Here is a 27,673-nt window from a genome sequence, read left to right on the forward strand (position 1 = left end):
TCTTTTAATATAAAAAAAGTGCCTATGAAAAATCCCTTCCTAAAGAACACAAAAAGACCAGGGGGGGAGAAGCGGGGCCGGGGGGGTCACCGAGGGGGTTAACCGGGGGGGTCACCGGGGGGGCCGCCCAGCCGGGGCAGCACAAGCCGGGGGGGCGCACAGGAGGGAGGGAATGGGGGGGCTATTTTGACCAGGTTTTGCCCTTTTTTATTCTGCATTTTGCCTTTTGAAAAAAAAAAGGGTTTTTTTCGGGGTGTTTTGCTTCGTTTTGCACAATCCACAAGCTGCACAGAACTTGGGGAGGGGGGACACACAGGGGACCTGGGGCGCGGGGGGGAAGGAGCCCAAAGCCCCCCCAGCACCCACACCCTGAGCTCGTCACCCACAGCAAAGCCCCTTTGCCCCCCCACCATGAGGGTGTGTGATCGACTTTGATTTCTCTTTCCTTTTTTGCTTTTAATTTTTTTGTCCTTTTTTTATGTGTTTTTAATACAAATCCGGCTCTTTGGGTGTGTAACCGCCAAAAAACCCGCCTCGCTCTCCCCAATAATTATTAATAATAACAAAAATAAAACTCAAATCATTAAAAAAAGGCAACGGAAACCCAAGGAACCCCATGCGGAAGTTGCACACCACAAAACCACAGCAGATGTACAGAATGCAATATACAAGACACGATTTATAATAAAACATTATATACAATAAATAGGTTATTGTCACTTCTCTTCTCTGTCGGTCGATCTGTAAATAAACGTTTCTCAGTGCACACGGGTGGGTTTTCGCTCTTCCCTCCTGCGCCTTCACCTCTCCAGGTCTCTTCTCAGTCACTTTTTGGTTCTCCCTCCTCTCCCTTCGTTATTTTTTTTTTTTTTTGTGAATTTTCAGCTTTTTAGCTCCTTTTTTTTTTTTTTTTCTTCAAAAGTATATTTACAATTGCTGGTTTTGTGCGGAAAATGAAAATCCATCCGGTAAAAAATACAAATTCCAAGGGTCCCTGTGCTCCTCGGCCGCGGGGGGGAGAGCGCGGCGCCGGCGCCACGGCCGGGGCGGCCCGGGGAACGCGCGGGGGCCGGGGCTGGGCGGCGGCCCCTTCTCTGCGTCCCCTCCTCTGCTTCCCCTCCTCTCCTTCCCTCTCCTCTCTGCGCCGGTGGCCGGGTCGGGGGGGACGTGTGGCCGGGGGGGCTGTGGGAGAGGAGAGAGGGGTGAGTGCCCCATGCACACAGGGTCTGGGGTCCTGTGCACCCCCCATCTGCACCCACATACCCAGGGGTTTGAGATCCTGCTCACCCCCTGTTTGGCACCCATGGATTTGGCAACCTGTGCACCCCTCACCTGCACCCACATACCCAGGGGTTTGAGATCCTGCTCACCCCCTGTTTGGCACCCATGGATTTGGCAACCTGTGCACCCCTCACCTGCACCCACATACCCAGGGGTTTGAGATCCTGCTCACCCCATGTTTGGCACCCATGGATTTGGCACCCTGTGCACCCCTCACCTGCACCCACATACCCAGGGGTTTGGGGTCCCGCTCACCCCCTGTATTTGGCACCCATGGATTTGGCAACCTGTGCACCCCCAGGCTGGTACCCACATAACCAGAGATTTGGCATCCTGCACCCCCCACCCCATGTGGCACTCATGTATATGGGGGATTGGGGTCTTGCTCACCCTGATCTGGCATCCACATACCTAGAGTTTGGGGTCCTGGGCACCCCCCATCTGCACCCACATACCCAGGGGTTTGAGGTGCTGCTCACCCCCTGTTTGGCACCCATGTACTCTGGGATTTGGCACCCTGTGCACCCCCCACCTACACCCACATACCCAGAGTCTGGGGTCCTGTGCACCCTTCATCTGCACCCACATACCCAGAGGTTTGGGGTCCTGCTCACTCCCTGTATTTGGCACCCATGGATTTGGCAACCTGTGCACCCCCAGGCTGGTACCCACATAACCAGAGATTTGGCGTTCTGCACACCCCCCACCATGTGGCACCCATGTATATGGGGGGTTGGGGTCTTGCTCACCCTGATCTGGCACCCACATACCTAGAGTTTGGGGTCCTGGGCACCCCCCATCTGCACCCACATACCGAGGGGTTTGGGGTCCTGCTCCCCCCTCATGCGGCACCCATGTATCCAGGGATGTGGCATCCTGTGCTCACCCAATCTGCACCCACATACCCAGGGGTTTGGGGTCCTGCTCCCCTCCTATTTGGCACCCATGTACTCAGGGATTTGGTGTCCTGTGCACCCTTCATCTGCACCCACACACCCAGAGGTCTGGGGTCCTGTTCCCACTGACACATCTGCATTCTCACATACTGGGGGGTCTGGGGTCTTTCCCACCCTCCATCTGGCCACCACATACCAGGGGGTTTGGGGTCTTGCTCACCCCCCATTTTGGCACCAGTGTACCCAGAGATTTGGCATCATGTGCACCCCCCATCTGCACCCACATACCCAGGGGTTTGGGGTCCTGCACACCCCCCCCATGTAGCACTCATGTATATGGGGGATTGGGGTCTTGCTCACCCTGATCTGGCACCCACATACCTAGAGTTTGGGGTCCTGGGCACCCCCCATCTGCACCCACATACCCAGGGGTTTGGGGTCCTGCTAACCCCCCACATCGGCATCATCACATACGTGGGGGTCTGGGGGCTTTCCCACCCTCCACCTGGCCACCACATACCCAGGGGTTTGGCACCCTGTGCACCCCCTATTTGGCACCCATGTATCCAGGGTCTGGGGTCCTGTTCACCCCCCATGTGGCACCCATGTATATGGGGGGTTGAGGTCTTGCTCTCCCTGATCTGGTGCCCACATACCCAGAGTTTGGGGTCCTGCTCCCCCTGTATTTGGCACCCATGTACTCAGGGATTTGGTATCCTGTTCACCCTCCAGCTGCACCCACATACCCACAGGTTTGGGGTCGTGCTTCCCACCCACATCTGCATCCTCACATACTGGGGGGTCTGGAGTCTTTCCCACCCTCCATCTGGCACCCACATACCCAGGGGTTTGGGGTCCTGCTCCCCCCACATCTGCATCATCACATACTTGGGGGTCTGGGGTCTTTCACATCCTCCATCTGGCACCCACATACTCAGGAGTTTGGGGTCCTGTTTCCCCCCTATTTGGCACCCATGTACCCGGGGTCTGGGGTCCTGTTCACCCCCTCTGTGGCACCCATGTATAAGGGGGTTGGGGTCTTGCTCTCCCTGATCTGGTGCCCACATACCCAGACGTTTGGGGTCATGTTCCCCCCCCCATCTGCATCATCACATACCTGTGGGTCTGGGGGCTTTCCCACCCTCCATCTGCACCCACATACCCAGGGGTTTGGGGTCCTGCTCACCCCCTATTTGGCACCCATGTACTCAGGGATTTGGTGTCCTGTGCACCCTCCATCTGCACCCACGTACTCAGGGGTTTGGCGTCCTGCTCCCCCCACATCTGCACCATCACATATGTGGGGGTCTGGGGGCTTTCCCACCCTCCACCTGGCCACCACATACCCAGGGGTTTGGGGTCCTGCTCACCCCCTATTTGGCACCCATGTATAAGGGAGGTTGGGGTCTTGCTCTCCCCGATCTGGTGCCCACATACCCAGAGGTTTGGGGTCCTGTTCCCCCTCCATCTGCATCATCACATATCTGGGGGCTTTCCCACCCTCCATCCGGCACCCACATACCCAGGGGTTTGGGGTCCTGCTCCCCCCTATTTGTCACCCATGTATCCAGGGATTTGGCGCCCTGCGCACCCCCCATGTGGCACCCATGTATATGGGTTTCGGGGTCCTGCCCCCCCTGATCTGGCACCCATGTATTCAGGGGTTTGGAGTCCTGCTCACCCCCCATCGGGCACCCACATACCCAGAGTCTGAGGTCTTTCCCGCTCCCCCACCTGCACCCCCATACCCAAAGGTCTGTGATTCTGTGGACCCTCACACTGGTACCCACTTACCCAGGGTTGTGGGGCACCCCAAACCCCCCAGCTCTGGCATACCCAGCACCCCATCATCCTCGCGACTAGCACCCCCCACCCCAGGGACCAGCCCCCTGCACTCCAGCCCCCCCAGACACTGGGTCACATGGGACAAAACCCAGGGCAAGTTCTTCCACCCCAAACAGGGCTGGGGGCACCCACTGGGTGCACTTGCGTTAGAAACCCCCCCAGAAAGCGCGGAGCACCCAGCGCACCCCCAGTGCCCCCCCGGGGAACGTGTATTGGGGAGCAAAGGGGCTCGGGTGGCACTCACCAGGTGACGGTGGCATCTCCGAGCCCCGCTGGCGAAGCTGCCGGAGCCTGGTGGGGTGAGCGCTCCCAAACATCCATCCGGCAAGAAAAACACCCCCGGCCAGTGAGCGGACAGGGCGGGGGGGGAAAACCAAAACCAAAACCCAAATCCCCAACCAGCCCCCCCAGGGGCAGCCGAGGGGGCTCCCCGGCCCCCCGGCCGGGCTGCGGGCAGGGGACACCAGCGCTGCCCCCGGGCGCTGCCGCCGCCTCCTGCCCCCTTGCCTGCACCCCTGCCCCGGGCTCGGCGGGGGCTGGCGCCGGCTGTCCGTCCGTCCGTGCGTCCGTCGGTCCGATTGTCCTGCTGCAGGGCGGGGGGCGGCAGTCCGGAAAGCAGAGCCGGGCGGTTGGCAGGCGGGCGGGTTTGAGTGCGGAGGGGGGAAAACGGGGCTTTTCTCTCTTCCTTCGTTATTATTTTTTTTTTCTTTTTTTTTCATTTCGCTTATTTTTAAACTTTTTTCTTTTTTTTTTCCTTTTTTTTCTTTTCCTTTTCTTATATATTTTTTCTTTTTTTTTTTTTTTTTTTTTAGAAAACAAACAAACGGTTCCAATCCCGGTTAAATACAGAACTTGAAAAGTGTTCCAGAAAAAAAGTGCTGGCTAAATTACCTCTGCAAGAGAAACAACACGAGGAGGGGACACGATGAGAGGTGCCGGGGACGCCCCATCCCTGCTGCCCCCCCAGCCCTCGCCCCGAGGGGCTCCCCACCTACCCTGTAACAAAACCTCGTTGTCCGGTTGGCACGTCAGCAGCCACTACAATGAGGTGACCGTAAAAGTGTCCTCGGGGTGTTGTTGCTCTACCATGGGTCCCAAAAACCCGCTCTTCTGGGTGGGGGCCATGACGGGGTGCCCTTGGGGTGCAAAACTGGGGTACCTGTAGTTGTCCTGCAGCTGCAGCATTGAGTCTCTCGGTACGGGGGAGATGTTCAAGTCATTGATCAAGGGACAAGCGTAGGGTCCTCGGTGGTGACCCCGCGACATCTCCAAGGGTTCCTTCTCGCCCTTGGAGGGGTGGGGGCCACTGGGGCTGCTCAAGTGGGGGTTCAGACACGGGGGGTCCGTCCTGCCCATGAAGTCTACCAGCATCCCGGCCCCCACTTTGCCGTCGTACGAGGGGCTCCGGGTGCTGGCGTTGGGGGAATACCAGTATGGGGGGTTTTTGCAACTGGGGGAGTCGTAGTGCGGTTGAGGCATGGGGAGATCGCGGCAGGCCAGGTGGGGGGCGTGCGGCAGGGCCCCCCCCTGCATGCTGTGTTTGAGCGAGTCGCAAGCGGGCAGTTTGCGGATGTCCCCCCCCCGGAGGTCCTCCTTGAAGGCCAAGGTTGGGGAGCAGTTGGGCGAGAAGGCTTTCTGCAAACCGGCCTCGAAGACAGTCTGCTGGCCGGGGGTGGCCAGCTGGTGCGGGAGGGCAGGGAAGTGTTTGCTCTCCAAATCCGGCTGTCCCAAACTGGGGGAGTCGCTCTGAAAGCCCTGGACGAAGGTCCCATCCGAAGGGGTGGAGGGGTTCATGGAGTAAGGGCCAGCGTAGTCGCAGGGGTCCCGCTCGCCCACCCCGAAGCCCCGGTTTTGGGAGGGCAGGGGGGACATGCTGCTGTCCCCGCTGTAGTAGTCCAAGCCCAGGTCTGTGCTCTCCTGGAAAAGGGGGTTCACGGCCTGCGACTTGGTGGGGAACTTGGCCTTGCCCGTCCCCCTCTCCTTCTTGGAGGCGCAAGCCCCCCGAGACCCCCGGGGCTGCCGGGGTCCCGTGCTCCTCTTGGATGGGTACACGGAGGAGGAGGAGGAAGAGGAGGAGAAGTTCAGGTGGGAGGTGTCAAACATGTCCACCTTCTTCCGTCGGCCCCGGCCGGGTTTGGAGTTGCTCTGGAAGAGGACGCTCTGGTTCCAGTTGTAGCCCGGGGCGGAGGACGCCTCGTTCCAGTCCATCATCAGCTTCTCCAGGCTGGAGAGGCTGGACTGGCCCTCGCTGGACGAGGCTTCGCTGTTGGCGCGCCGGTAGCCGGCCGGCTGGTTGAACTGGGTGCTGTCGGAGGAAGACTCGGAGAAGGTCTCCGAGACCGTCTGCTGCTTGGCTTTCTGCGGGGTGTAGTTGGAGATGTCCAAGATGACGTTGGGCTCGTTGAGGTGGCACTCGAAACCCGGGTTGTAGAGCTGGCTGAAGGCCTCCGAGCTCCAGTCCAACCCACCGTAGCCCTGCCGGAAAGCCCACGGCGCGGCGCTGGGGAACTGCCGGCAGTTTTCCGGCGAGGGCTGGAAGGAGGCCGAACCCTTGGGCACCATGTAGCCACCGGGCGAGACGGTGCTGGCCCGGCTGTCGCATCGCAACGGCGTGTGCGCCGTGCTGGAGAACTGTCCCCCTTGCTCGGCGCTGTTGAAGAAGGCGGCTTTCCCCAGCGGCAAACTGGGACCGGCCGTCTGCGGCGCGTAGCCGGCGCTGTGGGCGCTGCTGGGGGACGACGGGAGGCTGCTGCCGCTGCCGTAGGCGAAGCTGCAGTCCTTGCTGTTGGGGCAGTCCTGTGCCGACGGGTACTGCTTCCCCGGCGGGAAGACGCTGGTGGGTGCCACGCTCTGCCCGGCGCCGTAGCTGCCGTACGGCGAGTAGCCAGGGGTGCCGCTGGCCGCTGGGTGAGCCGTGGGCGACCGGGAGACGGCGGAAGGCGGCGCCAGCTTGGGGAAAGCCTCGGTGCCCCGGCACTCCGACGAGCCTTGGGCCACGGCGTAGCCGGCGGCAGCGGCACGGCCGGGTGGGAATGCCGGCCGGCCCTGCATGGCGGCGTGGAAGGCGGCCTCGGCGCCGGGGGTTGCCGCCGCCACCTTGCCGCCCCTGGCCGGGTAGGCGGCCATGCCCCGCTGGCCCGGCAGGGCGGCCGGGGGCGCCGTGTAAGCGGCCGCCGACTTGCGGGACTCGGAGCGAGAGGCCGAGAGGGCGAAGTCCAGCAGGTCAGAGGAGTCGTCCGAGTCCAGCAAGGAGCGAAAATAGCCGGTGAAGAGGCTGTGCCGCTCCGGGCCAGCCTCCGCCTGCGAGGACGCTGCGCTCCCGCCATAGTAGCCAGCCCGGCCGGAGGAGCCCGACTCCAGCCCGGCGGCGTGGAAGGGTCTCGCCTCGGCCCCTTGGTAGCCACCATTGCGGCCAGCCTGGCCAGCGGGGTGGCCGTGGTGGGTGGCCCAGGGGCTGCCCTTCTCCCCACCGGCCCACTCGGCGGGGCCGTCACCGAAGTTCTGCCCAGGGTTGTTTTCGGGGAAAAGTGCCCCGTTCTTGCGAGCCCGGCGCTTTCTCTTGGGTTTGCCCACGGGGTCAGGCTCCAGGCGGCCCCGCTTGCGCGGGTGCACAGCGTCGGCGTGGAGGGCGGCGGCGGCTTTCTTCTTCTTCCCGATGCCCTCGAAGAAATCGCTGAAGGAACAACGGGCGGCACGGGCGGCGTGGCCACCCCCGCGCCCACCAAAACCTCCGGCTTTGCCGCCGCGCCGGCGGAAACCCTGGACGCGGTGCAAGAAGTGGGAGATGCTCTGGGTGTCGGGGGCCTGGTGGATGGACTCGGGCTCGCTGGGTGTCCAGCAGCGGGGCGGCGAGCAGCGCCCCGAGCACTGGCTCTGCCGGTTGAGGAAGGCCAGCTTGGCCAACACGTCCGAGTAGTCGGCTTTGCTGTCGTTGGTGTCGGCGATGTAGGAGGGCTGCGGGGAGGCCAGCTTCTGCTTCCTCCTCCTCCTCTTCTTCACCTCCGGGACGGGCTCCTTGGGCTTCGCTTGGCCCAGCAGCAGGTTCTTGGGGGGCCTGCCCCGTTTGCGCTTCAGGATGATGGGCATCTCACCGGGGGGGAACACCACCACCACGTTGCGCCCGTTGTTCTTCATCTTGAGCAGCGGCGTGGGCTCCATGGAGGTGCTGGCCGCCAGCTCCTTGCCCTCCAGGTTCAGGTTGCTGCTGAGCGATGACACCTTGTAGGTGGTCTTGTTCCTCCTCCCCAGGGACACGGGGATCTTGGCCATCTTCACCACCATCTTCCTCACCCCGCGGCACTTGCTCTTCTTCCCCGGTGTGGGGGTTTTGGGCACCTCATCGGTGTCCAGGGTGGCGGGGGGTGGCGGCGGGGGGCCCAGCAGTGGGGTGCTGGGCTCCTCGGGTTCCGATGGCACCTCGGCGGGCAGGGCGAGGGGGGACAAGACGCGGCTCTCGGGGGCGATGTCCACCCGGCGCCCTCGCCCTGCCCTCCTCCGGCGGCACAGCATCTTTGGCTTTTCTGTCCGGCGCAGGGCGTACTTGCGGTGGTCCTCGCCGCAGCGCCCGGCCCCCCGGCCCCCGCAGGGCCCCCGCTTCACCACGCTGCCCAGGGGACACCCCCCCAGCCGGGGTTGCAGCCCATGGGGCTGCAACGGGTCCCTGGTGCCCGGCTGTGCCTCCAGCAGCTCCGACACGGGTCCCAGTGGCTGCGTCTCCAGCAGCGAGGGCTCGGTGGGCAGCAGCGGGGTCCGTGCGTCCAGCAGCGGCGGCTCCAGCGCCCCGGGCAGCGGCTCCAGCGTCTGCAGCCCTAGCGGTTCCGCCAGCGGCTCCAGCGACTGCAGCTCCAGCGACTCGGACAAGGGCTCCAGCGACTGCAGCTCCAGCGACTCAGAGAGCGGCTCCAGTGACTGCAAGCCCAATGGTTCCAGGTTTTGCAGCTCCAGCGACTCCGGCAGCGGCTCCAGGCTCTGTGAATCAAGCAGCTGGGGTTGCGACTCGAGGGATTGGGAATCCAACAGCCGGGACTGGGAGTCCAGCTCTTGGGCTGGCAGCAGTTGGGGCTGCGGCTCCATTGCCTGCGACTCCAGCAGCTGCGTCCCCGGGCAAGCCAGGGAGGCCAGTTCATTCAGGATGTCTGCCTCGGCCAGCTCCGAATAATCACCAGCATCGGGCTGGGAGCAACCGGCTTCCTCTGCCGGCGCTTTGGAGGGTCCCCCTACACCCCCGCCGTGGCCAGGGGGCTGCGGGTTGCTCCCCCCACCGCTATCAGCTTCTCCATCACGGACCGGGGGCCGGGGATGCCGCGGTGGCTCGGTTTTGCACAGCACCCCCCGTTCCTCGGGGCTGCGGATGCTGTTGGCCAGGGAGGGCGAGGAGAAGAAGCTGTACTGGAGGTCGCGGTCGGCGGGCAGGAGGCGGCTGTCCTCGTGGCCACCGCCGCCGCCGCGCAGGTTGCCACAGTCCAGGTGCACCCCGCTGCTCTTGAGGTCCTCGGAGAGGCGGTTGAGATCCTTCATGATGTCGATGAGCTGCACCACGGGGTGGAGGTTGATGTGCCCGTTGCCGCACTTGCTCCGCAGCAAGGCGAGGATGCTGTCGACGTTGCAGCGGCCCGAGGCCAGCGTCGCGTTGGGGAAGGTCTGAGGCGCCCGATCGCGGGCGGCTGCCTCCTCCCCGCTGCCCCCCAGGATCTGGGGCTCGCCGGCGCAGCCCAGCAAGTCCTCGGCCGCCTTGGTGCCTCCGTGCACGCTCTGGCACCGGTCGGCCGGGTCGCCGTGCAGCAGCGAACCTGCCTGGTGCTCCCGGCCGAGCGTGGGGCACGAGCCCTCAGGGAAGCTCAGCACGCTGCAGGATAAGGCCTTTTCTGCCGGGCAGGCTGGGGGCTGCTGCACCGGGTGCCCCGGCGGGTAGAACTTGGGCTCTCGGACGTAGTCGGGCGAGCCGCGCACAACGCTGGTCGTTACCACTGGGCCCGGGGGCTTCACGCGCATCCTGACCTCCTCCTCCCCCGCGTGCCGCTTGGCCGAGCAGTTGCTGACATGGGGGTCGGGGAAGGTGACACTGGGACCTGTGTGGGGCAGAGAGGGGGGACAGTGAGGCTCCAGGGGCACTGAAAGCAGCTCGCGGTGCTTTGCTCCATCCCTCCTGGCTGTATTTGCCACCCAGCTCATCCCTGCCCCATCACCAGGATGGCACCGCGGGAACCTGCCCCCATCACCCCCAGCACCCCCCTTGGCCCCCACAGCGCTGGGGAAATGGGGTTTGGCCACCCCCCTCCTCAGGGGGGGCTGGATGCCCTCTCCACAGCAGGACCTCCCCTCCCAGCCCCCAGGAGAAGTGGCTGGTGCCCGTGGGGGTCTGGGTGGCTCTGTCCCCCCGTGGGGCAGAGCTGGGGGGACCCGGGGGTGTCACAGGGCTGGGACTTACCCTCGGCTTTGCTGCTGCTCCTGCTATTGCACTTGAGCTCTCTGCAAAGGAAGGGGTGCGGAGGGTTAGCCCCAGGCTGGGGGGGCACACTTGGGTGCCCAGGGCTCCTTGGCAGCACCACGGGACATACCGGGGTGGGGGGGCAAAACCCCCGAGCTCCCCGCGCCGAGGGGGCAACGCCCGCCCATCACCCCGGCGTCGGGGCGGGGTGGGAGAAGGGGGAGTCGGGGGCGGGGACAGAGGGGACAGATTGCCTCCCCCAGTCCCTCCACGGTGTCCCGGGGGTGTCCCGGAGCAGGGGTCCCTGCGGTTGGCTGCCGCTAGGTGTCCCCGGCGAGCCGCGCTCCTCGGCCCGCCCGCCCCCCCGCCCCGCCGGACACACCGGGAGCGGGGGGGAAGTTCTTTTCCCGCGGAGGTGGCTCAGCATGTTCCGATCCGCCTGCCCCCCCCGCACAGCTGCTGTCCCCCCCCGGCTGACACTGCACCCCGGGGACTCCCCGCACCGCGCCTGCCTCAGTTTCCCCTCGCCTGCAGGTCCGGGGGGGATCCACGGCACAGGAACCCACGTCTCCAGCACGGAGCCCACGCACCCACTGCACCTCATGGGGAGCTGCAGACACTCCTATTTGCCCCCCCACAAGCCAAGAGCTTTGCAAAGCCACAGAGCACCCCCAAATCTCCACGGATGCTTTGCAGCCCCCCCTCTCCCGCCAAGGCAGAGCAGAAGCAGCAAGATTTGCTGCCAAAACCCCACCCCCCTCATCCCGGTGCAGCCCCCGCTCCCCGTTCCCGGGGCTCGGCCCCCCCGGGTACCTGGGCCGCGGGTGCTTGCAGTGCAGGTTCACTCTGAAGCTCCGGCCGTCGCTGTCGGGCTGGCGGGGGCCCTGGGTGCGCGGGAACCACTCGCCTGGCGGGCTGGCACCGTTCTCCAGAGCGACGGGCTGGCAGGCGACCGAGCTCCCATCTGCTCCAGCAAGAACAGAGACCCCCCCAGTCAGCCCAGCGACCCCCTCCCCATGGAGCACCCCCTACCTCGGGCTGGTGTGGGTGCCTGTGGGGCTGGGCACGCTGGGTGTCCCCTGCTTCATGCCCCCCCCTCAAAGCCACAGCCCATGGGGACACCCACGCTGTCCCCTCCACCCCATGGTATGGGCACAGGGAGGCATTTGGGGGCAGGACACCCCTTTCCTCCCCACCATGGCTGTGCCTTGAGCTGGGGGCTGCCCACCCGAGGTATTTCCCTGCCAGGCTGCGGGTGCATGTTGCACACGCATGTGTGTCCACACTGATGTGCATTGCACACGTGTGTGTATCCACACAGACGTGTGTTGCACATATGTGTGTATCCACACGGATATGCGTTGCACACATGTGCGTATCCACACAGACATGAGTGTCGCTCATATGTGTGTATCCACATAGATGTGCATTGCACACGCATGTGCACGCCAGCTCCCCCGTGTGACACCGGCCTGCTGGGGGTCCCACCGCCCACACCAGCCACCCATCCGGCACAGGGGTGCACAGCAGAGCCCCCCTAACCACTGCTGTCCCCTCCGTGCCTGCGTGTCCGCCTGTCCCCCACCCAGAGCCGCGTGTGAATCCCTGCCCGCTGGCCCCCCCAGCGCACACCCACAGACACACACAGACACACACACACACGTGCGCACACACACGCTCGGCGTGATCCAGGCTCCTTCCCGGTGTCTGGATTAGCGTGACAACTTATCAACAAGGCAGGGAAAGAGAATCCAAACCTGTCAGTCCATCCGCATCCCCCCCCTTCCCCATCTCCCCCGGCAGCCTCTGGGCGCAGCGCTGGCACGGTGACGACGCGGGCACAGCTCCGGCAAACGCCGCCGGCCGCGCCGCCTGCCCGGTGTTGAGTTACACCAAGGGCAATGTGGAGCAGGAAAATATGTGCTCGAAAGACCGGTCTGGTCTCTGGTGAAGCTGCTAATGTGGCCGGAGAAGCTGTTGGAGGGGAGGCAAGGCAGGAAGGAAGCAAACGGGAGGTTTTCCAGAACAGCCGCTGGGACCCGGTCCCTGCCGCACACGCTGCGGCGGCTCGACGGGGAGGACCGGGGTGTCGTGGAGTGCGGGGCGCAGCCCCCCCGCCTCTGTGCCGGTGTCCCCCTGTGTCCCCGCAGCGCACAGAGCTGCGAGTGGATTGGCAAACCCTGTGGGATGCCCATGCGGACCCTGATGGGGTGTGTGGCACCCACCAGTGTGCACCCACGGGTGCCGGAGGCGCTGGGCACGTCCCTCCTGCCCTGCTGTCACCTCACCCCACCCAGCGCTGCGCTCCTGCCCTCGCACCCGCTGCCGCCCTGGGCAGGGACACATCTGGTGACAAGGAGGGGGACACTCCATCTCCCTCACCCTGGCCACCCCCGCGTGGGGACCACCTGCATCCTCCCCACCCAGCACCCACCGTCCCTGCCCCGCGGGTCCCAGCGGTGGGGAGGGGGCTGTGGGGGGGCCGGGATGCTCGCCCTGCTGCCCCGCTCACTTTCACCTCCCCGCTCAGCCCCAGGCAGGCGCCACATGTTTCGCATTAGGCTCTCTGGCCTCGGCCGTTCTGGCTCCCTCGCCAGGGGTAGGGCCTTTTTCCTTCTTCTTTTTTTTTTTCTTATTTTTTATTTTTTTTATCTTTTTTTCTCCTCGCTGGTTACAAAACACCAGCCGAGACCACACAAGCGAGGGACGGAGGGAGAGGAGAGATAGATGGGCGCTGCGGGCGGAGGAGAGGCGGCGAGGCCGGGTGCTGCGGCAGGGCCGGGGGGCTGCGGGGGGGACGCGGGCGAGATTGCAGTCACCTCCGCTTCCCACCTCCTGACCCCGCAGCCTGCACAGATAACAGCCCCCGAAGACTGCTGACTCGCCTCGCAGAAATCCAATATCCTCGCCTGGTGAACTAATCGACTACCTGGGCTCGCCACCTCCCCTGCCCGGGCTTAATCCTCCTGCTGCAAAGCTTTAATTAGTTTAACGGTTTCAGGCTTGACCGAGGTTGGTGGCAGCGTGGCCCCCCCCGCGCCACCCCCTCCAGACAGGCTCCTGCTTGGGTGGCGGGGCTGCTGCGGGGTGGGAGATGTGGCACCGTGGGGGCGTAGGGGGCTGCTGTCCCCCTCATGTCCCCCGAGGCTGCTGGCACCCAGCCCTGACCCCCAGCGCTGGCGGGAGGGGGGGACGCACAGAAGGGCTCGCTTGGCACCGGCTTGGCGGCAGCTTGTGGCGGAGGGACGGCCCCGCAGGACACACGGACATGGTTTGGTGCCCGGCTCCGAGGCCACCCAGACGTCAGGGTGGGGCCGGAGATGCCACCGGGAGACAGGCAGGCGACGGGGACCCAGCCACCACACAGATGGGGACATGCTGGCCCCGCCACCCCCCACCCTGCCCAGGCGCTGTGCCCAGCTGCCCGCGGCGGCACTGGGGACGGGGCGTCCTCCCCATGGCGGGGTGATGGGAGGGGTCAGGGTGGCCCTAAATACTCCATATGGGTGTGGTGGGGTCCCTGGACACCCCCATCACCCGTGTTCTGTGTGCACAGCTGGCACAGCTGGCTCTGGCGTGTACACACATACTTCTGGGGCACTGCAGAGGTGCGTCCCCCTTGCACACGCAGGCGATGTGACATCGGGGGTGTCCCACGCCTGGCTCTGCCCTTGCACAAGCCTGGGGCTGCTGCAGCGTCTCCTTTGCACATGCACACTTGCACATCTGGGTGCACGGCAGAGGTTTTCCTCCCTTGCACATCTGGGTGCACAGCAGAGGTGCAGCTCCCTTGCACACACACACACAGAACCCTGGGACACCGGGGAGGTGCCTCCCTTGTACACTGCCCCCCGCACTGTCCCCTCTGTGCCCTGTCCCTTGCACGCTCCCGCGCCCCCTTTGCTTGCTGACACACACCCAGTCCCCCCCAGCCCGTCCTGCGCCTGCTGACACCAATGGAAAATCCCCTCCAGTGACAGCTTCCTGGCAGGCGCTTTCCCAGGGTTTCCGTGTTCCCCCGCCAGCCCCCCCGCCACCTCCTCCCTGCACCACACAGGGGGCTGCACAAGCAGGAGGACCCCCCACCCTTGCCCTTGTCACCCCAGCCTCTGCATCGCCCCCACCCAGAAAGCCCTCCCAGCATCCTCCCTTGGGGACCCACTGTGCATGGGGTGGGAGCAAGAGCTGGGGGTCTTGAGGGGTGGGCGCAGGTGGGTGCTGGGGTGCAGGGTGCTTGCAGGCAGCCCTGAGCCCACCTTCGGTTGTCACCCCGCTCCCGCCGCGGTTTGAACGTGGCCGTCACCGCGTTCCCCCGCAGCCCTGCCCTCTGTGCCGCGCTGGTAACGAGGAGATGGAGCAGATGGCGCCTGGGTTTCATTTTAGGTACCGCATCCAGCCAAGCTCCTTGGCCGCTGTTTCCCTTCATGGGGTTGTCGGTCGCCAGAGCTGAGGTTTTTTGGGGTCCCCCCCATTAAGGAGGGAGCTGGCGGGGCACCACGTCCCCCCAGTGCGGTGCTGGGATGCGGTGCTGCTGCAGGAGGAGATGGTGCTGCCGGGAAGGGCTTGGCTGGTGTGGGGCAAACACACCGGGGAGACGTGGTCCCAAGGGAGAGTGGGGGCTGGGAGCCCCCCTGCCATGGCACCCTGGGGTGCCACATCCCCGGGGCAGGCTCAGGCACCCACTGGCACTGGAGAGGGGACTCTGGGACTGCTGGGGGGGCCTGCAGGTCCTTGCATCCCCCCAAGCGCTGCAGCAAGGCAGGGTGGGAAACTCCCAGCTCCGAAATCCCGGCTGGCTCTGGAAGAGGAGACTGCAGGGACAAGATGTCCCCGCGCTGCTGGGGACGATGCTGAGTTGGGGGACACAGCCCTTCTCTTGGGCCTGGAGTGCCGCTGCCATTGGGGTGTCCTACAGCGCAGCCCCCCGCCTGGCTGGTGGCATCTTCTGGGACTGGTGGGACTGGAGCTGGTGGGACCCTCACTGGGGTCAGCCCTCAACCCCGCAACGCGTCACAGCGTCCTCGAGGCGGGCAGGGAGGGGGATGCCTGGACAGGGCCCTATTCCTGCTGCTGCAGGAACCATCTCCCCTGCAAGAACCACCTCCTCGCATCAACCATCTCCCCTGCAAGAACCATCTCCCCTGCAGGGACCATCTCCCCTGCAAGAACCATTTCCCCGCAACATCCATCTCCCCTGCAAGAACCACCTCCCATGCAAGAGCCATGGCCACTGCGACAATCATCTCCCCTGTATCGATCATCTCCCCTGTACCGATCATCTCCCCTGTACCGATCATCTCCCCTGCAACAACCATCTCCCCTGCAACAACCACCTCCCCTGCAACAACCACCTCCCCTGCAACAACATCTCTCCTACAAGAACCACCTTCCCTGCAATGACCATCTCCCCTGCAACAACCACCTCCCCTGCAACAACCATCTCTCCTACAACAACCACCTCCCCTGCAACAACCACCTCCCCTGCACTGACCATTTTCCCCTGCAACCACCTCCCCTGCAAGAAGCCATTTCCCCATACTCTCCCCCCCATCACAAGCCTGGCTGGGCACAGTTGCGGGGCGGACACGCTCCCCTCCATGCCCAAACCCCCCAGCAGCACCACCCAGCGCAGACACAGCCCCTCTGCCCCCCCAGCCGCCTTGGCCCCAGAGGTCCATGACCCCCCTCTTTGTCTGGGGGGCAGGAGGTGGCAGTGGGGCTGGGGGGGCCGGGGCTGGCAGTGGGGTGAAACCGCTCGACAGATGGACGGCAGAGACGGTGGCACCTCGGCCGGCTGGAGCCCAGAGCGGCAGTTCAGAGCTCGCAGGGAAACGGGCTAAATTTAGCTGCTTTTCTCGGTGCCAGCTTTGTTCCCCCGCCCCGCCGAGCCGGCGCGGGCGGCGAGCAGCCGGCCTGGCCCCCTCCCCTGCCCTCTCCCTGATGGGGGACACACACACACCCCAGCACCCCTCCCTCGAGGCGCCAGCTTGGGGTGCTGGGTGCTTTTCGGGGCGTCGGGTATTTTTGCGCGCACGTCTCCACACGATGGCTGCTCCCGGGTGCTTTGCCCCAACGGGGTGAGCGTGTCCCCCCCAGAAAAAAGCGTCGGCAGGCGCGAGGCTGCGCAGACGGTCACGTCCCCTCCCGCTCTGGGCTCCCTGTTATAGCCACAGCATGAGTCACAGCCCCGGTGTGTCCCTGCCCAGCGCCGGCCACGCTGGGTCATGTAACACCCGTCCCGGTGTGGCGGGGGCACCGGCCCCTGCCCGCGCTGCCCCCAACCGGAACCTGTGGCACCGAGGGTGACTCCGCAGCCCCACACTGGGGGACCGCTGGGGGGACACGGAGGTGATGCTCATCCCCCCCGCCGGCTGCAAGGCCGCGGTGAGCTGCGGGTTAACGCGAGCGGGGCCGGGATCCTGCGAGGCCAGTAACATTTGGAAGGCGCCAGATGGACGCGTGCCCGTGCCGAAGGCTCACTCGGCACAGCCACGCTCCCCCTCCCCGGGGCTGGGGGGCAGCAAAGAGGCACCCGCTGGCATGCGGGGGACACCGGACCCGTCTCCACGGGGCTCTGGGACACCCAGCAGCACCCGCACCGGGGAGCAGCTCCGGCCCCTCGCCCGCGGCCCCACCAGCGGGGTCCAGGTGCACCGGCTGAGCCCGCGGCATCACCGCTGCACCCTGCGGTGCCGACACCGGGGGAAACGGGGGGTCCGGGCAGGGGGAGAGCAGCCAGTTGCTTCCCTCGGCCAATTTTAGAAACTGGCTAGACAAGAAAAGCAGAATGGGCCGGGCAGGATTTACGGCTGGGCTGGTGTCGGGGGGGGGGGGGGGTGTGTTTCTTTTTTTTTTCTCTTATTTCTTTCTTTTCTTTATTTTTTTGCGGGAGGCGCACACGAGTTGAGCGGAAACTCCTGCCCGCGGATTCTGTTTCCTGGGAGATGCAGTGCGGTGCAGGGCCGGCTGGGGCCCAGCCGGGTGTGGGAGCCGCTGGGGACGATGCCAGCGCCGGCGTGACGGAGCAGAGGGTGCGGGGAGGGGGACGGAGCCCGGCACCCACACACAGGGGATGCGCCCGCTGACAGGCGGGGGGGCCGGCGTGCGAGCGCTGAACGTGCGCAGAGCGGTTGTGCACACACAGGTGCACCCACGGGGAGGATTGTGCACATGTGGGTGCACCCGCAAAGACAGGATTGTGCACACGCGGTAGCACCCATGGAGGGGAGGATTGTGCACACGTGCGTGCACCCATGAGGAGGATTGTGCACATGTGCGTGCACCCACGAAGAGAGGATTGTGCACCCATGGCAGCACCCACAGGGGAAAGATTGTGCACACGTGGGTGCACCCACACAGCCAAGCATTGGTGCAGGTGTATGCATACACCTACATGGGTGCAGGTGCACACACAGGTACAGAACATCCACAGGTGGGTGCACATGTGATGCATACTCAGGTACACAACACCCATAGGTGGGTGCACACACGGGTGCACACCCATGTATACAACACCCACAGGTGGGTGCATACATAGGTACAGAACACCCACAAGTGGGTGCACACGTGGTTACACACCCAGGTACACAACATCCATAGGTGGGTGCACATGCAGATGCATACCCAGGTACACAACACCCACAGGTGGGTGCACACGCGGGTGCGCACCCAGGTACACAACATCCATAGGTGGGTGCATACATGGGTACAGAACACCCACAGGTGGGTGCACACGTGGGTGTACACCCAGGTACACAACACCCACAGGTGGGTGCACACGCGGGTGCACACCCAGATACACAACACCCACACGTGGGTGCACACGCGGGTGCACACCCAGGTACACAACACCCACAGGTGGGTGCACATGCGGGTGCACACCCAGGTACACAACACCCACAGGTGGGTGCACACGCGGGTGCACACCCAGATACACAACACCCACAGGTGGGTGCACACACGGGTGCGCATCCAGGTACACAACACCCATAGGTGGGTGCACATGCAGGTGCACACAGGTGCGCACACACAGGGATGTGCAGCACCCACCGCCCCCTCAGAGCGGCTGGGGTGGCCCCAAAACGCCGGCACCCGGCAGGAAGGTGTGAGAAGAGGGAAAGCACCCGCGGTCCGGCAGCCATACAGAGCGGGGACACGGGTCCGTGTGGGGAAACTGAGGCAGGGAGCAGGGCGGGCTGTGCCCAGCGTGTGGATGGAAACAGGGAGCTTCAGCCAACTCTCCCAGAGGACCCAGGCGTCCTGCGCTGCCCCAGTGCCCCGCTCCCACCCAGCTGCCCTCCCGGCTCCGGTTACAGCCGCGCTGGGCCGGGCTGCGGCACCGCGTGTCCTGGGGGGCCGGACACCCCAGGGATGGGGGTCAGGGCTCCCAGCTCCCCCCACACCCACCAGCATTGCCAGCCCAGCCACATACGATCCTCAGAGCACACACACCTATAGATACAGATATTTTCTCCCCCCTCACCGGGGAGCTTTCCATTAAAATTGGAAGAACGCGAGTTGCCGGCAGAGCCCCGGCGCGGCTCGTACACAGCCTGTCACTCACACATCACTTTGTAGATGCCCATAAATTGCTTCATTACCTCTTCTAATTGAGGAGAACGCAGCTGCTGTGGGGCGGTGACGGAGCGCCTTCCCTTTGAAGGATGCCTCGCTCTCCAAAGACGGGTCCGGCAGAGCCCCACGGCCCCCCCACCATCCCAATAATAATAATAATAATAACAGTAATAAGAATGATAATCACAGTATCCAAGCAAAATCCCTCGGCAAAGGGCAGCGGGGCTCATGTGAGCTGGAGCCCACTTGCGGGAGGGGGACGAGGTGCTTGGCGGGCCCTGCGGCGATGGGGAAACTGAGGCACAAGGGACGTTGCACCACGCACGGGGGAGAGGGCCGAGATGCAAACCCCTGCATCACGCCAAGGCCATTGGGGTGACATGGCTTGGGGACAACCCCATACTCGGGGCACAGACAGACAGACAGCATCCCTCTGTCCCACGGTGATGATTTGGGGGGGGGGTGAGGGCTGATCCACAGGTCACGGCGCTGCTGAAACTCGCACCGCGCTCAGGGGCTCCATCGAAGCCGAAGGTCCCCGCCACCCACCCATGTCCCTGTCCCCTGCACCCCATCCCGCAGGGCACCCCCGGCTTTGTGTGGCGGCCGCGCGGCTGCGGCTGGGCTCGGTCCCCTCGCAGGATACTGCAGCAGGATTTACTGTATTGCAGCTCGCGCTGGCTGCAGCCCAGCGCACAATAGATTCGCTGTAGCCCAGGGCAGCACGTTGCGGGGGAAGGAAAGGAAGGTGGGATTCAGGCGGCTGCAGATTTGCAGGGCATTTGCTGCAGTATACTGCAGGATCCTGCCACCCACCCTGGGACCCCCGTCGCCCCGCGCCAGCCCTGCCACAGGGGGTTTCGAGGGGTTCAGGCATCCCCTCCCCGTCCCCACACCCCAGTTTTATGGTGGGGTTGTTTGCTGTGGCTGCAGGTGCCCATGCAGGCTGGGGGACACCCCACTTGTCTCTCATCTCCGTCCTGGGGGGGTCCAAAGGGGCCGTGGTCCCCAATGACACCCGGGTGCTGTGGGGACACCCACCAGGGCCCCCCTTGCCGGGTGCGACAGCACAAAGCTGGTGCAGGGAGGAAGCCGGGGACTGCAAGCAGCACTAATTGATTGCGATTAATTCAGCTCCTACCTCCCCGGGTGGCAGGGAGAGATGCTGAGCCACAAACCCAACCCCCAGAGCTCCCCAAACTGGCTCCGCTCCCCCCCACACCCCCCATACCCCCAGTGCGGGCACCCAGGCTTGGGGGACCCACAGCACCCATCCCCGGGGATGCGGGGGGCTCTGGTGGGTGCCCAAGTCCTGCTGCTGCCCCAGAGGTGTTGGGTGCCCATGGGGAGGGGTCCTTGGGGTGGACACAGCTCCTCAGGGTGCTTTTGGATGCTGATCGGTGTTAGGGGGTCCCACCGGCCCCCCTCACCACTCCCCACCCTGCCAGGATGCAGAGATGGCGGCGCATGGGGAGACGATGCTCAGGAATGGGGGAGCAGACATGGCACCCACGGCCTTGTGGTGACACCGTGGCACCTTTGGCGATGTCACCAGCAAACCAGGGGACACAGGAGCGCAGCTGCCACCACCCCCAGCACCCGCCCTGCACCCCGGTGGGGACAACAGGCGCGGGAGGGCAGCGCGGGCAGGGGGCTGGCAGCGGCGGGGGGGGACCCCAGTGGCCGTCTGGATTTGGAGGGGAGTTTGGAGCCTGCGGAATCCATAATCCTACGTGGGATGCAGTTTCCACAGCAACGGCGGGTCAGAGGGCAGCGAGGGGAGCCGGCTGCTCCGCTCGGGACTGCGGCTGTGCCGCCGCTGCTGCCGAAACGCCGGCGGGGCGAGGTGAGGATGGCGAGGCCAGGGCGGTGAAGCAGGCGGTGGCGCGGGGGCCGCGCGGGGGCGGCCGGGCTGGTGCTGCCGGGGGAGGCGGCGAGCGGCTCAGTGTGGCGTTGTCAGCAAAGATGTCACTAATTGTCTGCAGGAGCAGCAAACTCTCGTTAACCCTTGGGCAGCCAGCGGCGGGCGTGATGCAGAGGCTGGTGGCACCCAGGGACCCGCTGCGGGGCTGGTGGCACCCACAGACACACTGCTGAGCACCCTGGGTCAGTCCCACCTCTGCCACCGTCCTGCTTGCATGGCCCACAGTCACCTTGGTGGTCCCACACCCACCTTCCCCCAGAGCGGCTACTGGGACCCCAGTGTGTCCCAGCTGGTGAGCACGGCCAGTGGGGTGACCCCAGGCAGCCCCGTGGGTGCTGGCTTTGGCTGCGCTTGTGACAGCACTTGGCCCAACAGGAGCACGGAGCAAATGCTGGCGGTACCAGGTACACCGGGGCAGGGACAGCTCCGTCCCCGGTCACCTCCATCCCACATCACCTCCATCCCACATCACCTCCATCCCATGTCACCTCCATTCCATGTCACCTCCATCCCCGCTCACCTCCGTCCCTGGTCACCTCCGTCCCTGGTCACCTCCATCCCCGGTCACCTCTGTCCCCAGTCACCTCCATCCCCGGTCACCTCCATCCCTGGTCACCTCCATCCCCAGCCACTGTCCCCACAGGGACACCCAGTGAGCACAGCGGGCTATGGACACAGGCGGAGGGGACAGAGCACCCCCCGCCATGGCCACCACCCCATCTGTGCCATGCTCTGCCCTCTCCGCAGCTGCGTCCCCACGGGAAAGGGGCGCGTGGCCCCGTGGTGACGCTCAGGGCCGAGCCACGAGCACCCACCCAGCCCCGGGAGGCTCTGCCGTGGCTGGCGGAGGCGGCAGCGCCGGGGCAGAGGCAGCAATGGTTTTTACCCGCTCCCGCTGGCTCCTGTACCTGGGAGCTGCCGGGAAGTGCTGACGTCGGCGGGAGCGGGTGGGGGCGCGGGGGGGCCGGGGCAGCCGGCGCAGGGTCAGCAGAACAGCCTGCGGCTCCGCTCGCCCGGCAGCCACCCCGCCGACCTCTCCTTCCCATTCAGCACTTTTCCCAGCACCTCAGGGGCTCCTCTCTGGGCGCCAGGGCGGGGGCCTGTACATTGATGTTTGGGGAGCACACAGCGCCCGAGCCAGGCAGGGGGTGCCCACCCAGTGCAGCTCACAGAATGGGGACCCATGCGGTGATGGGGACACAGGCGCATCCTGCCCCAAAGTGGGGTGACCAGGGGGATACGGCGGCTGCTTTGTGTGAACCCGAACCCAAAAACGCAACCCCCCGATAGCACTGGGATGAGGTGGAGGGAGGGGACTAGGGGAGGAAGGCAGCATAGCTCCCCATCCCCCTGTCCCTGAGCATCCCCCATGTCCCTGAGCATCCCCCATGTCCCTGAGCATCACCGGTGTCCCTGAGCATCACCCTTGTCCCCAGCTGCTGTCCCAGCGCACAGCCCAGGGGATGGGACAGATCCTGTGCAGCACCAGTGCTCCCAGTGCAAAGAGGCACGGGGACTGGGAGAGCACAGGGCACAGCCCGCTGCCCTCACCCCCGGCATCCCAGCACAGCGGGGACACCGAACAGAGCCTATGCACAAGGTGACAGCGCCGGGGTCCCCAGCAAAGCTGCGCAGGTGCAGCTCTCCCGGGCCCGGGGAGGAGCGGCGCTGGGCAGGTCTGGACACGGCCGGGGACTCTCCCAGCCCCCAAGGACTTTCGGCTGGGATTTCCCGAGCAGGACGCGGGTTTGTGGATGTCACAATGCTCCGCGATTTCTGCTCCACCACCCAGCAAGGTGTCCCAGGGGTTGCACCCATGGCTACCAAGCTTCCCTCCTTTGCCCAACGACTGGTCCGGCACGATGCCAGGACTTGGTGAGCACCAGCCCCGAGCCGGGTGCTGGGGCCCTGCAGAGCTCCCAGGGCAGCACTGCCCAACAGGGCTGCAGGAACACCCTGCCCAGTTCAGCTTACTGGTCACACTGGGCACTCTGCAGTTGGCCCTAAGCAGCTCCAGGAACGCCCTGCCCAGTTTCAGCACTGCCTGGGGACCTTCTGTCCCCCAGCATCCCACCATGTGCCCTCCAGCTGGGTGCAAACACATCCCTGGGTGCAAACACATCCTTGGGTGCAAATCCATCCCTGGGTGCAAATCCATCCCCGGGTGCAAATGCAGCCCCGGGTGCGAACTCATCCTTGGGTGTAAATGCAGCCCCGGGTGCAAACCAAGCTCCAGGTAGAAATTCATCCCTCGATGCAAACCCATTATTGGGTGCAAACACCTCCCTGGTTGCAAACCCAACCCTGGGTGCAACAGGGCCCTCTACCCCATCTGTCACCTTTCAGCCAAGCCCCAGCACCCCCCTCCTTCCCCAGCCCAGCCCAGTGTCACCCTGTCCCCCCGTGAAGCACCACAGGTCCCCCCCCGCTGCCAGCCTCGCCCTCCGGATCCAGCAGACAGGTCTCTTCCCCCCCAGGCTCCCTGCTCGGCGTCTGGCTGAGCTAAGCGTATTTAGCACTTTTAATTGTTCTTAATAAATCAATCCCGCCAGCCCCTTAAATCATTTTTGTGGCTTCCCTCTCAGCCGTCCCTGTGGCCGTGCTGGTGCGGAGCCTGCTGTCTGCAGCGCTGCCGGGGGGGCTGGCTGGTGGGGGGGTCAGGATGCACCCTGCTCACCCCAGCACCCACCTCGTTGCTCCTCACCCAGGGGTGCAGCCGAAGGGCGGCTGCGAGACCCCCGCAAGGAGAGCACCCACCCAGGAGAGGGGCGATGGGTGCTCTGCCTGCCTGGCGGGTGCCGGTGCCTCGGTTTCCCTCCCTACATGGGCTGCTTTAGGGATGTGCCGCTCCCCTGCTCTGCACGTTCCATCATCCCAATATTGCCACGTCGGCCCCGCTCGTGCCACCCCAGGTGGGGTCAGTGCAGCCCCTGACCACCTCGGGGTGACTTCCCGGGGCTCAACGCTGCGCAGGGGTGACGGTGACACCCGGCTGGCTGACAGCTCTCCCAGTTTTGGGGATGCACCATGCGCTCATGGCATCACCAACACCCCGCAGCATGCCTGGGCGCATCCAGCCCTGCATCCCCATCCATCCATCACCCATCTCTGCGTCCCCATCCATCCCACCACAGAATCACACGATCACTTTGGTTGGCAAAGCCCCTTGAAATCATCAAGTCCACCTGTTCCCCAGCCCCGTCCCTGCCCCATGTCCTGAGAACCTCATGTCTGTCTGTCCAACCCTCCAGGGATGGTGACTCCAGCACTGCCCTGGGCAGCCTGTTCCAATGCCCCACAGCCCTTTGGGGAAGAAACTGCTCCTAAATCCAACCTCAACCTCCCCTGGTGCAACTTGAGGCCACCCAACCCTGCATCCCATCCATCCCACCACCCACCACTCCATCTCCAGCGTTTTATTCTGGAAGGGCTGAACACCCAGTGCCCAAGACAGTTGCCGGGGGACAGATCACCAAACAGCCTGTGCTGGCTTTGGGCGAAAAACAAGCCTGGCAGGGCTTGGAGGGAGCGAGCTAACCTTGACACAGTTGCAGCAGTCACTAATAGCAGGCAATATGCCTGTTCTTGGGGGACTGTTGCAGTTGCTAAGATACTGGCAGCCGTGTGAATGGAAATGGGTCAGTAAACCTGTGGAGAGATAGTGTGACACTGTAACCGGCACAGCTGTTGCAGCCTACATCGAAATCCCACCCTTTCAATATTTATCACTCTCCGCCTTCGGTTCTTTTCCTCCCAGCGATTTGCCACGTTGGTTTTTTCCTGGTGTTGGTGAAAGCACCCCCAAGAATGGTGGTGGAGATGGGAGAGGGGAGATGGGTTGGGGTGAGAAAGACAAGCTGGGGGTGGATGGAGAGGGAATTTAAAGTCTCCCCTTTGAGGGGTGTCCCCTGTGCTCCAGGAGCAGGATGGAGCCAGTTCTTGGAGAGATTTAACAGGAAACAGGCTATAATCCCCCTGGTAGGAAAACAGGTTAAAAGGTCAATTTACTTCTGTCCCTGGTTTAGGCACTGTGGGGAAATTACACACTCGCAGGAGCCGCTGCGCAGGGGTGGGAGGGGAGGGAGCGGGGGGTTGTGTCCGTCCCCATCCGTCTGTCCGGCCGGCCCTGTCTGCCACCTTCCCGAGGTGCGCTGGGGGTCCCTGCGGCCCCATGTCTCATCCTGTGTGGTCCAGAGCACCCGCTGCACATGCACCCACACGGGTGCACACGCATGCTCTGTCCTCACCGCCCGTGGCACCACCGGCCGGGGAATTCGGCTCTGCTGCCGCACTGGCACTGGGGCAGGTGCAAACTGCAAAGGAGCACCGAGCATCCCGCAAATGCTCCAGCATCCCCCTCAGTGCTCCAGCACCCCTGCCCCAAACACTCCAGCATCCGCCCGATGCTCCAGCACTGCCACCCCAAATGCTCCAGTATCTCCCAAACGCTCCAGCGACGCCCCTCCAGTGCTCCAGCACCACCACCCAAAATACTCCAGTACCTCTCAAATGCTCCAGCAACCCCCGCAATGCTCCAGCACCCCCATCCCAAATGCTAAAGCACCTCACTAAATGCGCCAGCAGCACCTCTAATGTTCCAGCATCTCCTCCAATCCTCCTGCATCCTCCCTAGTGCTCCAGTGCCTCCACATCAAATAATCCAGCATCTCCCTAAATACTCCAGTATCCCCCTAAATACTCCAGCATATCCCTAAATGCTCCAGCAACCCCTCCACAACGCTTCAGAACCCCCAGCCGAAACACTCCAGCATCCCCCCCAAATGCTCCAGCATCCCGCAAGTGCTCCAGCATCCCTCAAACACAAAGCCCTGGTGACACACTCCTGTCCCAATACACCAGCCCACGCACACGTGGGACGGAGGAGCCCCAGCCGGGCTCAGCTCCCCACTGTGTTTGGGTTGTCACAACACCACAACTGGGGTGACACTGGGGAGCACTGGGAACCAGGCCACTGATCCCCTGTCCCCAGCCACCATGCAGGTGCGAGGCAGGAGGAGGGACAGCGGCAAGGGGCGTCCGTCCCGGCACCGCCGCGGCGAGCTGGCTGTGGCCCGGACCCTGCCTGGGGGAGGAGGGTGAGAACATCTGGTCACGGGGAAGAGGGACAGTCCGGGGAAATGTGCAGAGCTGCTGCAAGAGGCCCTCGCCGCCAAGGCCGGGGTGGAGCGAGCCCCGTGTGCCTCCTGCGCCGCAGCTGCACCAGGGCTCAGCGGGGAGCCGAGGCGCCCGGCGGGCGCGGGGGCACCGGCCCAGGTAGGGGCCCCACCGTGGCGAGGGGAAACTGAGGCACCACGCGCGGAAACTGAGGCACGGCGGAGCCAGATGATGCAATCTGGGGCTGTGCGAGCCGGCAGCACGGGGGTCACCCCACGTCTCTCCAGCGCATCCCAGGTGGCTGGAGGAGCATGGGTGTGCGCCAGGGTCTATAGTGCCGGGCTTTGCACCCCGGGGTGAACCGGGAGGAGAATGGGGGGGCTGCAGCGAGCGAGCGGCGAGTTCTGCTCCTCCCCAAAGGCCTCCCTGCCACCCCCCCGCAGGTGGCTGGAGCAGAACGGTTGATATGGAGACAGGGAAGCACAGACTGTCTGGCTAAGGTGACATTCGACAGATGCCAGGTTCAGACTCGCTCCAGCCAGTACCCGCCCCCCCATTGCCCACGGCCCCTACAGCTCCCCCCACCAGCCCCCAAGCAAAGGGAGAAGCGGGGGGCCAGGGGGGGCAGGGGGAGCTGGGGACACCCTGCGATCTGCAGGGAGGGTTTGCAGAGCGAAATCCCACCCTGTCCCCATCCCAAGGGCTGTCTGCCCCCACCCCCAACATGCTCTGGCCAAAGTGGGGGGGAGCCTTGGGTTGGGGGGCGAGGGAGAGCAGACCACAGCGGGGTGCAGCGCTGGGTGTTGGGAGCCCCTGGGGGCTCAATCCCTGTGCAGTGACACTGCACCCCCAGCCCTGGGGACATCCGGGATGACTCGTGGGGGCCAGCGAGTGGGCCAGCAGGGGCCACCAGCCCACACAAAGCGGCTGCTGCTCTCTGACCCCCTGGGCTGGGGGGACTGGAGCCTGTTAATGAGCTCAGGCCTTTCTCAGCATCCCCATCCCCGGGGGGGCCCTGGCAGGTGTGGGTCACCGCTGGCCCCGGGATGGTGTGGATGTGGCGGCCTGGAATCGGTGGAAACGGGAGGCAGCTGGCGAGGGGGGGCTGCAAAGCCTTTGGCACCGCCTGGCCGAGCTCCAGCGCTCGCTCAGGGGCTGCTGCCTCCTCTTCGTCCCTGTTCGGTCCCCCCCAAATGCCCCCGACATGGTTCGCTGTGACACTCGGTAGAGCCCCACCTGCAGCGCAGCATCCACCTGGGGACACCCAGCGCCCCAAAATCGGGGGAGGCACAGCCCCTCTCCCTTCTGCTCCTTTTGCCGCATCTTTCTCCCTCCTCCTCTTCCTCTCTGCCCTAAAGCAAAACGCATTTTCACTGCTTTGCTGAGCTCCAAACTCCACTTCCAGATTTTCAGTGCGACCTTCTGGCTACCTGGATCCGGCACTGCAAGATGCCCCCTCTGATCTCCCCTCCCCTCCGGCCCCCCCAGCATCCCGGGGGAGCGGGGCTGGATGCAGCCAGGAGCTGGATGCAGGGGGAGCCGGGGGTGGCCGCGGAGGAGGGAGAGGTCGGGCTGCACCTGGATGCAGCTCCAGCCTCAGGGGCTCCCAGC

At 64.5% G+C, this 27,673-nt stretch overlaps 1 protein-coding gene across 4 annotated transcripts in view; it reads right to left on the bottom strand.

The window, feature by feature from the left end:
- Positions 1–659: 659 nt before the first annotated feature.
- The window catches only part of AHDC1 (AT-hook DNA binding motif containing 1), a 53,030-nt gene continuing 26,016 nt past the window's right edge, over positions 660–27,673 (bottom strand). For all 4 annotated transcript variants that reach the window (XM_065857135.2, XM_065857136.2, XM_065857133.2 and 1 more), the window contains 5 exons: positions 11,263–11,413; positions 10,450–10,490; positions 5,018–10,090; positions 4,267–4,915; positions 660–1,182 (listed from right to left, as the gene is read on the bottom strand). In XM_065857135.2, coding sequence (XP_065713207.1) covers positions 5,061–10,013 — 4,953 coding nt within the window. In that variant the 5' untranslated portion in view covers positions 10,014–10,090; positions 10,450–10,490; positions 11,263–11,413 and the 3' untranslated portion in view covers positions 660–1,182; positions 4,267–4,915; positions 5,018–5,060. The remainder of the gene's footprint in view (positions 1,183–4,266; positions 4,916–5,017; positions 10,091–10,449; positions 10,491–11,262; positions 11,414–27,673) is intronic.

This window comes from Patagioenas fasciata, chromosome 25, assembly GCF_037038585.1.
Source record: "Patagioenas fasciata isolate bPatFas1 chromosome 25, bPatFas1.hap1, whole genome shotgun sequence".
In the NCBI taxonomy this organism is placed as follows: domain Eukaryota; kingdom Metazoa; phylum Chordata; class Aves; order Columbiformes; family Columbidae; genus Patagioenas; species Patagioenas fasciata.